This window comes from Haliotis asinina, chromosome 9 (assembly GCF_037392515.1).
Source record: "Haliotis asinina isolate JCU_RB_2024 chromosome 9, JCU_Hal_asi_v2, whole genome shotgun sequence".
NCBI lineage: Eukaryota > Metazoa > Mollusca > Gastropoda > Lepetellida > Haliotidae > Haliotis > Haliotis asinina.
Genome location: NC_090288.1, coordinates 22,895,661 through 22,909,403, shown reverse-complemented (window position 1 = coordinate 22,909,403; position 13,743 = coordinate 22,895,661). Strand labels below are relative to the sequence as shown.

The 13,743-nt window shown below is 38.4% G+C and overlaps 1 protein-coding gene across 1 annotated transcript in view; it reads right to left on the bottom strand.

Moving 5' to 3' along the window:
- Positions 1–13,743, bottom strand: part of LOC137297168 (leucine-rich repeat-containing protein 74B-like) — a 614,612-nt gene that overhangs the window by 100,829 nt on the left and 500,040 nt on the right. Inside the window, exon 13 of the mRNA XM_067829182.1 lies at positions 12,732–12,890. Coding sequence (XP_067685283.1) covers positions 12,732–12,890 — 159 coding nt within the window. The remainder of the gene's footprint in view (positions 1–12,731; positions 12,891–13,743) is intronic.

Here is a 13,743-nt window from a genome sequence, read left to right as displayed (position 1 = left end):
GCATTGTCGATGGTGAAGACGAGCATGTATGGTGAAAACCAGAAACTTGAACTCGTCCAAGTCGAACAGCTTGCCGATGAATACCTTGGATATCACCCATTCATCCTTGTTCTGAAGAAAATGTCAGTTACATTAGTTCATGATTTTGATGTGTGAGAAACAATAGCCAAAACACACCTTTTCAAGAAACATGAACATCGCATAAAAACGCAACCATCACGTCTCGTGCATTTTTGAGTTTTTTGCATGTGCAGGGTCGTGTAGATGCGCTTTGGACGGCAAGCGATAGGGTCGAAAAAATAGAGTGTGAGTCTGCACTGTTGTGAATTAAGACAAATAGTTGCCATATTCGGGCATTGTTCATAATTCGAAACAGTTGTGTAAATTCAGATAATTTATCTAGTCAACTTAGTTTGGTGGACAGTCATAAAAGGTGTCAATATTTAGTTTGGTGGACGGAGTGGAAAAAGGTGTCATTTTTTAGTTTGGTGGTCAGAGTGGCAATATCATTGTTTGGTTACCGTTTACTTGAGAAGATTTCTTTTTTTCTTCATATTTAGTACTTACAAAATTTGTTTAACAATTCCACTGCGCAACAAATTTTGGTAGCAGAGCGTGGTTACTGCTCTGTATTTCGGAGCTGAGTTTGTTTATTCAGGTAAGTTGTTAGGTATTCTTTTCTTGCATAGATAGTGTTGTTTTTCAATATTTTGTTTTGAAAATCATGGCTAAACCAGAGGCCGATAGTAAGAGTGCTATCCTCACGTTACAAATAATTAAACTTAAACGTGAAAAGACCAGTTCGAAAACAGCACTCACAAAAGCTAAAAATCAGTTGTTAGCTTTAGTTGAACAAGAACTACCATCAAGACAGGCAATAAGAGATTACATTGACAAGGTCGCATCACTACAAAGCAAGACTGTTGGTGTTATTGTAAGCTTAGCTGAAGCTTACCAAGAAAGTGATGATCTAGAAAAGTTTGACAAAACCATTAAAGAGATTGAACCAATTGAAGAAGAAAGTGAAACTGCCGTAAACAAGGCTTTAGTATACTTGAACAACACTGCTAGTACATCAGCAGGTAGTCTGAGAGAGGGTATGAGTAGGTTGTTTTGCAAGGATCATGATTCGGTTCAAGAAGTTAAGTCGGATGATCAGGTTTCAAAGCATGGTGATTATGTAAAGCCAACAGAAACCGTAGCTCCTGGTACACTAAAGGTTGTGACAGATAAATCTGAAAATACTGGAATTGGGCGAGACATGTGGAAACAACTGAAAAGAGTTTCAATTCCTGTATTCTCGGGTAAAGTTCAAGAATATGAAAGCTGGAGAGCAGCATTTATGGCATGTGTGGACAAAGCCGCTGCAACAGGTGAATACAAGTTGCTCCAATTGAAACAATATTTGTCAGGAGAAGCCCTAGCATTGGTCAATAGATTAGGACACAGTGCTTACGCTTATGACATAGCGTTAGAAAAACTTGATAGGCGATATGGCGGTAAGCGGAGGGAGATAGCTCTAAAAATGGAAGAAATTTACAATTTCAAACCTGTTAGGAAAGGAAATGCAAAGGATTTGGAATGATTTGCCGACTTGTTGGATGTCATGGTTGTAAGCCTACGAGACAACGATAAGATAGAGGAGTTGGGAGACGGCTGTCTGCTCTCTGTATTAAAGACAAAACTAACAGAATCAATGTTAGTTCACTTTCAGAGATGGGTGTTCGAATCACAAAGACAAGAGTCAGTGGAAACTCTGCGAGAATGGGTAGTCAGGGAATCTGAATTTCAGACAATAGCATCAGAGGTTAAATATGGTGTTTCTGAAAAATCAAGGAGCGGACAATCCTGTTCACGTACACACAAAGGTGTTTACTTTGGAACAAAAAATGAGAAAACCCTCCAGTGTAATGTATGTCAAATGCAAAACCATACAACTTCACAGTGTCGTAAACTGAAAGCTCTTGATGTTGTCAACAGATGGGAAACGGTAAAACGCCTGCAACTGTGTTTTCGATGTTTAGACAAAGGCCATGTTGGGAAACATTGTCAACAGTGGGAAAAATGTAATGTTGATGGGTGTGAGGCAACGCATAATCGTTTACTTCATAGCAACAAAAAAACGTTACAAGTTGATGTTAACCAAACATCAGGTAGTATAGAACAATTTTCATCTGTTACAATGTCAGCTATCAAAAACCAAGTTAAGACCTATGCACTTAGGACTGTACCGGTTGTCTTAAAGAATGGCACTTCTGAAATAAAGGTCAATGCTCTGTTGGATGACGCCAGTACTCAAACTTACATTAATGAGGACATTGCTAGTCAACTAGGTCTTCAAGGTAGATATCAGCAGATCTCTGTTAGCGTTTTGAATAGCAAAACTGAGACGTTTAGTAGTCGGTGTGTTCACTTTGACCTTGAAAGTGTTTTAATGGATCAGTAAAAATGCCAATGAAGGCGTTGACGACAACTAAAGTGACAGGATCATTACCTGCTGTGAACTGGGAAAAGATCAGTGAAAACTGGAAACATTTGGAACATGTTGATTTTCCTAAACCAGCTTCACCACCAGTAATAGACATCCTCATAGGAATGGATTATATCGAGTTGCACAGTTCTCAAAAAGAACTGTATGGACTACCTGGGGAACCAGGTGCAAGGCTCTCACCTTTAGGTTGGACATGTGTTGGGATTGTTCCAAAAGGATGTGCATCCCAGAACCAGACGTCACATGTATGCTATGTTCAGCATGCTGATGTTGGGTGTGCAGATGACTGTCTCGATGAACTTGTTCAGAGGTTTTGGGAAACTGAAGAAGTTGCTGCTGCAACACCCAAGTTAAGCCCTGAAGATGAGGATGCAATTTAAGCTGTTAAAACATCCCTTATCTACACAAATGAGCGATACAAAGTAGGCATTCCTTGGAAATTGGATCCTGAAATCTTGCCCGACAATTATGAGATGGCATTGAAATGTTTGAAAGATACAGAGAAAAAATTGTCAAAAAATGATACAATTTTAGAAGCATATGAAAACGTCATAGCTAAATACCTTGAAAAGAATTATATCAGAAAAGTTCCAGAGGAGGAAATCAGTAAATCCAAATGGTACTTACCTCATTTTCCTGTGGTGAATATGGATAGAGCAACAACAAAAGTCAGGCTGGTATTTGACGCATCTGCAAAATGTAGTGGCATATCCCTGAATGATGTTATTCACCAGGGTCCCAAAGTGCAAAATGACCTGTTTGAAATACTGTTGAGATTTAGAAGATATCCAGTTGGACTTATCTGTGACGTAGAGGAGATGTATTTACAAATTGAGATTGCAGAGTGTGACCGTCCATACTTCAGGTTTCTTTGGCGATCAAATGATCAGGACAAACCTCCTGATGTTTATGAATTCTCTAGAGTAGTGTTTGGGATAAACTGCTCACCTTTCCTGGCTCAGTACATCACACAGGAACATGCCAAATTACATGAAACAGATTTGACTATGGCATCTACAACAGTTGTTAAATCAACTTACATGGACGACAGTATAGATTCTGTTCAAACTGACACTGATGCTTTAGAGCTTTACAACCAGCTTATGAATCTTTGGGAAACAGCAGGTATGCATGCCAGAAAATGGCTATCAAATTCAAAGAATGTTTTAAATGAAATTCCGGTGGAAGACAGGTTGAAGGAAGTGAGCATATTGACAGATGAATTGCCATCGGTCAAAACCTTAGGACTTGTCTGGTGTGCTGAAACTGACGAATTTAACTTTGGTTGTAGTTCAAACAAGAAAATGCTGACAGTGACAAAGAGATCCTTTCTTAGAGAAATTGCCAAAGTTTTTGATCCGTTAGGATTAATAGCACCATTTGTAGTGAGAGCAAAAGTCTTACTCCAGCAAATGTGGCTTGCTGGACTCGGATGGGATGATAAAATGAATCCTCATCTTGAAGCAAAAACATGGAAGTGGTACAATGAAGTGCAGCTGCTTTCTTCACTCAGATTTCCGAGAGGGATAGATTTAAATCAAGCTACAAGTGACCAGCAGTTGCATGTATTCGTAGACGCTTCTCAAGAAGCATTTGGTGCAGTCATCTATTGTGTAAGTAATCTTTCCAGCCAAGGCAGGTCTAGCACTCTAGTAGCTTCCAAAAGCAGAGTTGCTCCATTAAAAGCAATGAGCATTCCTAGGTTGGAACTGCTTGCAGCTGTTCTTGGTGTACGACTGACACTGATTGTCACAGAGGCTCTAGCTGTTTCTCCAAAATCAGTGAAATTTTGGTCAGACAGTGAAAATGTCTTATGTTGGATTAAAAATCAAAGCAGAAACCTTAAGCCTTTTGTTGCAAACAGAGTTGGGTTCATACAGGACAATACACAACCAAGTCAGTGGAAGTATGTACCAACCAGCCAGAATGCTGCTGACATTCTCACAAGAGGAGCACATGTTGAAGCATTAAATAAAAAGGAATGGCTTCAAGGTCCAGAGTTTATAAAACAAGATGAGAAGGAGTGGCCAAATCAAAGGAACTTGAAAATCAATGAACAGTTAGAAAGACGCAAAGGATGTCAGTCAGATTTTACAATGGTAGCAGGTGGGGCTGCTACATTGATGACCTGGTGCTTAGACCCATCAAGATATTCACATTGAAAGAGATTGTGCAGAGTTACTGCCTGGGTACTTCGGTTTGTTCACAATGTTTCTTCTGGAGGAACTAGAAAATCTGGCGAGCTTGAAGCCGATGAGATACAGGATGCTGAAACACTAATTCTTCTGAACGCTCAGAAAGAAGCATTTACTGAAGAATACTCAGCTTTGACAAAAGGAAAACAACTTCCTAACTTGAGTAAACTATTGAGTTTACATCCATTTTTAGACGATTCTGGACTGATCAGATCAGGTGGAAGACTCAGATATGCCGAGGACCTTTCCTATGAGTCACGTTTTCCAGTCATACTTCCTAGAGGTCACTGGGTAACAATGTTGATTGTGAAACAGTTCCACGAGGATTGTTGTCATATGGGAACCAACTACACATTGGCTGCATTGTCAAGTAGGTTTTGGATTATAGCAGCTCGTGAAGAGATTCGTAGTTGGGAACATCAGTGTGCTTGGTGTAGACGTCAGAAAACCAAGCCTGCTACACAGATAATGGCAGATTTGCCAAGCGTCAGGGTTAAATGTTCGATGAGACCTTTTGCTCAGACAGGAGTAGACTTTGCTGGTCCATTTCTAACAAAACAAGGTAGAGGGGAAAGTAGACAGAAACGGTATCTGTGTTTATTCACGTGTCTATCAACTCGAGCGGTACACCTGGAGATAGCTTACGGTTTAGACACGGACTCCTTCCTGAACGCTTTCTCTCGTATGGCACACAGAAGAGGAATGCCAAATGAAGTCATATCTGATAACGGTACTAACTTTGTGGGAGCCGTAAAGGAACTGAGGCAGCTCATTTCTAATCTCGATGGAGATGATCTAAAAGCATCGTTAGCAAGCAAAAAGGTCTTGTGGAAGTTTAATCCACCACATGCTCCACATTTTGGTGGAATCTTCGAATCTTTGATTAAATCAGCAAAAAGGGCAATTTATGCTGTTCTCAAGTCTGGAGAAGTAACAGATGAAGAACTGATGACCACCTTTGTTGGTGTTGAGGCGTTGTTGAATTCTCGACCACTAACATATCAGAGCGCACATCCAAATGATATGTTGCCCATAACACCAAATCATTTCCTACATGGGCAATGTGGCGGTCCTTTTGCACCTGAGGCTGATCAACGAGACTTTAATCCTCATAAACGGTGGAGGCGTGTGCAGGAATTACTGAGGCATATATGGAAAAGATGGTTGAAAGAGTGGTTACCCACTCTCAATGTTCGCAAGAAATGGCAGGCAACAAGTAAGGACTTAAGCACAAATGACGTTGTCATTATTGTTAGTCCTGATTCTCCAAGAGGAAGTTGGCCGCTTGGTAAAATTGTCAAGATATATCCAAGCAGAGATGGACATGTCAGAGTAGTGGATGTTCAAGTGGGGAAGTCGGTGTTGACTAGACCTGTTACTAAGCTTTGTCCATTGGAGTGGAATCCAGAATAGGTCACCCACGTGTACACTTCAACTTCAGTAGTTCTACACATTTAGCTCAGATGTATATAGACGTCTTTCTGAAAGACCAGGGTCTTGTCAGCGGGGGGTGGTATGTTCTGAAGAAAATGTCAGTTACATTAGTTCATGATTTTGATGTGTGAGAAACAATAGCCAAAACACACCTTTTCAAGAAACATGAACATCGCATAAAAACGCAACCATCACGTCTCGTGCATTTTTGAGTTTTTTGCATGTGCAGGGTCGTGTAGATGCGCTTTGGACGGCAAGCGATAGGGTCGAAAAAATAGAGTGTGAGTCTGCACTGTTGTGAATTAAGACAAATAGTTGCCATATTCGGGCATTGTTCATAATTCGAAACAGTTGTGTAAATTCAGATAATTTATCTAGTCAACTTAGTTTGGTGGACAGTCATAAAAGGTGTCAATATTTAGTTTGGTGGACGGAGTGGAAAAAGGTGTCATTTTTTAGTTTGGTGGTCAGAGTGGCAATATCATTGTTTGGTTACCGTTTAGTTGAGAAGATTTCTTTTTTTCTTCATATTTAGTACTTACAAAATTTGTTTAACAATTCCACTGCGCAACAATCCTTGTCGTTGCAGACGAGGTTGTACCATGTGTTGCTGACCACTCCTGCAGTATCAGTGAAATCACCTAGGTTTTTGTTGTTGCTGGCTGCTTGGTTGTAAATGTTGTTTTTTAGTTGTAAAGCTATATCAAATCTCCAGAGATGTCCCAGAGATCGTAGATGGCTAGGTTGGTGCATTTTCTCAATTGCATATCTCTTCTAAGGACACAAGTCATGGTTGTTTTATGTGCAGTGTCACACTGAGGTAATCTATTCTTACTGGATTACGTTTGATATCTAAAACAGAGAGTATGAGTTCTGTGATGGTGCCTACTGTTAACTTCTTGCAATGCCTCGACAAAAATGATTTGGTTCTGTTGTGGTTCACTTTTCCATTTTCACGGCTCTCAGCAGCATGAAAGGACGTTTGTGGGATCCATGGAACATAGTGTTTTGAATAATAAATATGGTGGGTCTCATTTCGTGTGATAGATGATCCGCATTTTTAGGATTTTGGCAGCAGACATATCCGGAAATTATCTGCCCTTCACTTCCAGTTTGTTTATTTCTGAGAGACATTGCTTCGAGGGCATTCTACAGTGTTGGCGATGACCATAGGTGCTCAAACTTTTGGGAAATGACTGAGTATATATATAAAAAGGCTGGTTGACATGTTGGAGGGACACACATTCATTGGAGTTACATCATTGCCAAGAATCATCAACTGCTGACCTACATTAACAGCTGTCAGACCGATCCCTGTGTTTACATTCTGCATAGTTGATTCTCTCTCGCACTAAGACTTTGGTGAGTTTACTATATCATATTTTGTGGCCCATTGTGAAATCAGGGAAGCTTTGTCGTACCGTGCCCCCATTGATTTGACACTGAAGGATAAACTCACTCACAAGAATGCTAAGATTTGCTATGTGTGACCAATCCCTCAATGGGGATGTGATGAGAGATCAAGAATTTGCTCTGAAATATTGTGTAAAGAATAAAAAAAAGTTGTTATCCATAAAACGTGTCATGTATTAAAATATCAGGACTTCACCAAAATGAAAACTGTTGGAAGCTATTGAAATCCACTGCCACAAACCTTGCATCAACAGAGATCAAAGATACCACATATCACTGACCTATGAAGAACTAATCAAACTACAGACTATCTAAGCATTGTGTCTGTTGTTACTACTTATTCTTCCTCTTCAATGGCTTCATCACTGGTGCCATTTGTTGTTTTAGTTCCCTACTGGCCTTTTCCAATAAGGCATTTTCCAGTTTTACGTTTAGAGTTATCTACCCTTTGTGACATGTGACCGCAGGCATGATGACATGTAAACATCGGCTGTCAGGTTGACGTTCCGTTTGTTTTGTCGACAGACGATATTGTTTACCTTTGGCATGCGATCATTATTTGAAGAAAGTATCAAGTATGTTCTCGTCAAAGACTGGACAACAGTTGAAAATGTATTTGAAAGAGCGTGGTGTGACATTTACAGGCTACATTCGTCGCGAATTGATCACTTTGTGCGAGTGTGTTGTCAACTTGAATATGCCGTCTTGCATGATGTTTCCAGTGTAAGCTGCACATCCTAAACACTATCACACCTGAACATTAATTCTGATCCCTTCCTTATACCCGGCTACTCTAACAATTTGTCACAATCCCTGGAAATTGGAATATATGACGTATTTAATTACTTGGTGTCGTTCAGGCCCGATTATGACAGAAAGAAGCTCCGTGCTTACAAATCTTTTCAAGACTATCGTTTATATGCTGATGGGAATGTCAGCAGTGTAGAGTATGTTGATGCTACTGACACCTTTGGAATTTTTAAAGCATCTGTGAAGCCAACACAATGGGACAAGACCTACTTAAAGTCTGAGTTCTACAACCTATGGATTGCTGTGGACAAAATGAATGTTGACAATAAGACTGCTTACTGTCAGTGTCCAGGAAGGTAAGTGATCTTGGTGTCCTTAAAACACTCATAATGATCCTTAAAATTAAATGGATTGTCTGTTTTTGACTACATAGCATAAAGCTTAAACAAGACTAAATACCGTTAAAGCCAAACTTCCCAACTGTCTTCAGTTTGCAAAGAAACAACCAGTCCCAAACTCTTGGAAACAATGTGTATTTATATCCATGTTTCAGTGGATCATAGCCAAGTTCATAGTAAGTTCCTAATATTTATGTAGACGTAGTCAGAGTACTGTGAAAGTAGTTATTGATGTTGCTCATGAAGATTACATATATTACATATACAATATTTGTTGAAGTAACCTTTATCCTGAAAAAAAAACTTTATGCATATTCTTTTCACATATTGCAGTTCTGATGGAGCTTGCAGACATATAGCAGCAACACTTTTGTAAATTGAAACTTTTGAGAAAAAGAGCATCACTGATGGCCCTTCCATTTGGACCAAAAGACCAAGACCTCATGATGAGCCTGTGCCAATGGGTCACCTGAAAGTCAAGAAAATCAGGTACAAAAAGAAAAAAGGATATATGGGGATTTTCAATAAATTAGTCTGTGAGTGGTCAATAATCTACAACATCATCTGGTTTTAAATAAATTACAAACAACAGGAAATAAATGGAAATATTTTTTATTTCGCTATATAAATAACCAATCTGTACTGTGTTGCAGTTATGGACAAATGCTTGCTGACACACGCAGTGACTATGGCCTGGATAATTTTGATCCTCGACCAATAAGTGACAGATCAAATCCATCACTTGAACAGGTGGCCAATTTTGCAGCCTCAATGACTGAAATATTTCTATTTCAGTTTGCAACATGTGACATGTAACTTAAGCATGAAAATGTTAAGTATTCATATAAAAGGTTTTGGAAAAGGTGAAATCAGTGAATATCTATCTGTAAAACAGTGCACTTAATGCATATATGGGATAACACTTCAAATGTGGAATCATGACAGAAAAGGACAGTTTTCAGTGTACAGCACGAGATGTAACGCAAGTGAATTATATTATACATGTATATGTATTATGTAACTTATCCAAAACTTTCACATTTGCAGACAATCCTGAGGCTTGTGCCTTGGAGAGCCTCCTTGATCCCACTGACACAGAGATTCAAGCAATGAAAATTAATGAGGAATGTGTTGCTATGTCCCTACTCAAGAAGCTAGAGGCCCTTGAGTTCCCTCCTGGTTCTGACATTTCTGAGGACATTATTGATAGACTGAAATATTGTCCTGATGACATTATTTACATTGAACATGAAACAATAGGGCAGAGTGAGAATCCTACATGGTCAGTTATGAGAAAAGGCATGATGTCTACTTCAAATTTTAAACGTGTTTGCACCAGGGCAGATGCTTTTGAAAAGAACAATAACATTGATTGCTCAAAGTTAGTGAAATGTTTGCGCTATGACAGTCTTAGCACTGACATTAGCAATGTACCATCTGCTATTGTGTGGGGAAGGAAAAGGGAAAGCAAGGGCAAAGAAATGTACAAACAGATTGAAAGAATTAGACATAAAAAATTATCTGTGAAAATAAAAGGTTTATTGATTGATAAGGAAAATCCTTTCCTTGCTACTTCAGTGGATGGTACAGGGGAATGTCAATGCAAAGAAAATCATCAAAACAAACTGTTAGAAATTAAATGTCCATGGGCTTTGTGAGACTGTGATCCTAAAAGTGCTGCACATCATAGGGGCGTTACCTGAAAGATGGTAATTGGCACCTTAAAGATGACAGTGATTATTATTATCAAATTCAAGGCCAATTAGGCATATATTTATTTCAGTCCTGTGATTTGGTCATTTACACAAGGAAAGGTATACATGTTAATGTACCTTTTCATGAACAATTCTTTGAGTCTATGATCAGAAAAATCAAATCTATTTATGTAAAACAATTGCTTCCTTCATTTGTTGCAGACTTTAAACAAGTAAAAAAGATAAAGACTTTTGTCAGCTCTGACTGAAACTTCCTTTTTACTGTATGAGGTACATGTATTTCTTTTGAGTGAACCGAAAATCTGTTTAGCAAGAACAATGTCTATGTTACACAGTGAAGCTGCTACATTCACACACTGACAAAGAGAACCTTTCATTTTCAAAGGAATTACACCCTGTAATAGTTTATATTCTTTCAGTCTACCAATAGCTCTCTCAACATGTATTCTAGCATTTGCTATTCTCCTAGTTTTGGTAACTGCTACTGAACTGAGTTGTCTCCCATGAGAAAATGGTGGTATGTTGAGAGATGCCTTTTTTAAAGGCTAACAGATCTCTTAATTAAAAAGCCTCTATCAGCCATGATGTCATCATGTTCAGAGAGTAAATCTAAGAATTCAGATTGCTGAACTATCTTCCTATCTGAAATGCTGCCTGACCATAATTTTGAAACAAAAGTAAATGAACCTTTTGGAGAGCAAGCAACCAAACACTTTAAGGTATTTCTTTATATTTGTAATATATTTACCAGTGTAAAACTTGCTGTTTTTGTTGTTTTTAGTGATGTTATCCATTGTTAATTTTTTTGTCAGCATCTTGGGGTTCTGCATCATATCATCTGTGTATGTGCTGATGTAATCAAAACACAGATTTCTTTGTGTAGAGGCATCAGTAGCAGATTTGACAGTGCAGAAGGCGTGATCACCAAGAGCTGTCATTGGACCAACAATGTCCATGCCCGTTTGAATTTCACCTGTTAAATAATATGAACATAATTAGACCGAAAGAATATTAACATAGAGCATATACAAGTATGTAAAATTATCACACAAAGAGGATTCAGTCCAGAACAAGAGAATGCATTAATTGTAAGGCAACATGCTAAAGTTAATTTTTTTTTTAAACATACATACATTTGGTTGGTAAGACATCATCCTCTACAATTCTCTTTTTGCAAGGAGTGTCTGAAGCCACTGGGTCAGCCTGTCTTTGACAAGGTGGTGGTCTGGGCTTCGAGGGCGTGGAGGTTACCGGGACTGGGTCGAGGAAATCTACGGTTGGTCCACGGCCACCTGACAGGATACTTATAAATCAGTTATAGTTAACACAAGCACTGAAACAGCAGTTTAACACTATGCATAGGTGCATTATATTACAACATGTGACCACTTATAGATCTGTGACTCAGGTTTTCTTTTTTTTCGTTGTGCGAGAAATTAATCATTTGCATTGACGATACATGTACAATTTTCACTTTCACCTGACGCAAACAAACAGAGAAGAGTAGCATATTCACCAAAAAAACTCACCTACGAAGTGTTTGGAACAAATGTAGGTGTGCCTCATGATGCTTTTCACATCAAATCCCTCTCGACCACAGGCCCTTGTCCACCTCAAACATTTCTATGGTAGACTTTTTGGCTTCGGAAAAGGAACAAAAAATACGTTTTCCACATCATGGCGATCCTTGTACCTGTTATAAGTCTTGCACAAGCCATAGCAACAGTGGTGGTGAGGCATCTTCAACTTCTCTCGGTGTACACGTCAGATAGTGGTAGGTGCATGGTCAAACACGTTACAAAATTTGACAGCTGTTTGTTTTGACAGTTTGCCTGCGGTCATGTGGTTTTCTAAAGGGACATCACTCTAAACAAACTTTCATCGCAAACCTGGAGAATGGCTTATTAAGTACCACTTGTTATTCTATGACATACTGTTGTTAATGTTAATCTGCTGTTGGTTGTAGTCACTTTTAGCTTGGTAACGATGTAAGAATCTACACTGAAATAAAGTTGAAGGTTTCATTTTGGACTCACCAACTTCTAGAAGAGGACCATAACAATGTGTTCCAAACAGATAGGGGATGGTCCCTAAGCCATGAAAAACATGTGAGAATCCATAATCCATGTTTACATACATCCCTTCTTCTGTGGTTTGCAATTTACAAGGTAAACAAGAAAATGCTGGATTTTGCACTTAGCAGAATGAGTGCATTTTGTAATCAATGTCATGAAGAAACTAGGAGAAAAGTTCAGTATATTGATTAGAAAACACATATCTTGAAAATTTTTGCACATTTGCAAGCTGCTGTCAAAGTCATGTAAACATTTCTTACTGATGTGAGCCTCAGCCCTGCTTCTTTCAAACAGAATTTCATCTCATCAGCAGTCAAAACGCCACTCTTGTCCTTGTCTTGTTGATAGAAGGCATCCTCCAAGTGGCTGAGGTGTTCATGTGAGAACATGATGAACAGTTTTAGAACACTTGACAAAACCTACAAAATGAAAGTAATCTGTAAGATAAAGATAAAAATGTTAAATTGGAATAAATTTATAACAGAGCAATATGTTACAATAACAATTCAAATATAAATGAAGGTAACATTATGAATGTTACACATCATTTAAATGTCTTCTTAAACAATAAATACCTTTTTGTACTAATGTTTGGAGATTAAGTTGACAGCTTAAGAAAAGTTTTTTCTTTGTAAAAGAGGCACAGAGAATGAAATCTACTTTGTCTCTGATATGTCCTGATCTTGAAAACCTATGAATTCTGCACATGGCAAAAAGTACTTGAAAAAACAGACACAAAAAAATGCATTTTATGACCTCTAGAAATGATGGAGATGTTTTATATCTGTCTCTATATTTAAAAAAACCCAATCACAATAATATATTTAACATTACTGCAAATCCAGCTCGATGCAACAGGGCATGTAACATCAAAATGTGAAAGTAACTGTATTTTTTGTTTATTCTGGCTTAAAATACCATAAACTCCTTCATTTCTTCCCCACTGAAACCAAATGTCTCTAACCACCATCAAAAACATCAGTTCAGTTTTGAGATAATACATACAATTTGTAAAGATTTTCACATTAGCTACCTTAACTCATTAAGCCCGAGAGCCCCTTCACTGCTCAACACCTGAAACCCCATGCTGATTGCCTGATATCCCTGACAGGTTTCAGGGATTACAGGAAACTCTCTCATCATACAAGCCAGTCCTGATTGTTTAATTGTGTTGTAAAGATATATGCTGAAAGAAAGCAAGCGCGAATACATATCATACATGCAACGTTTTACATAATTTTATTGCACTTTCTCTTGTAAACCTTTGGCAGC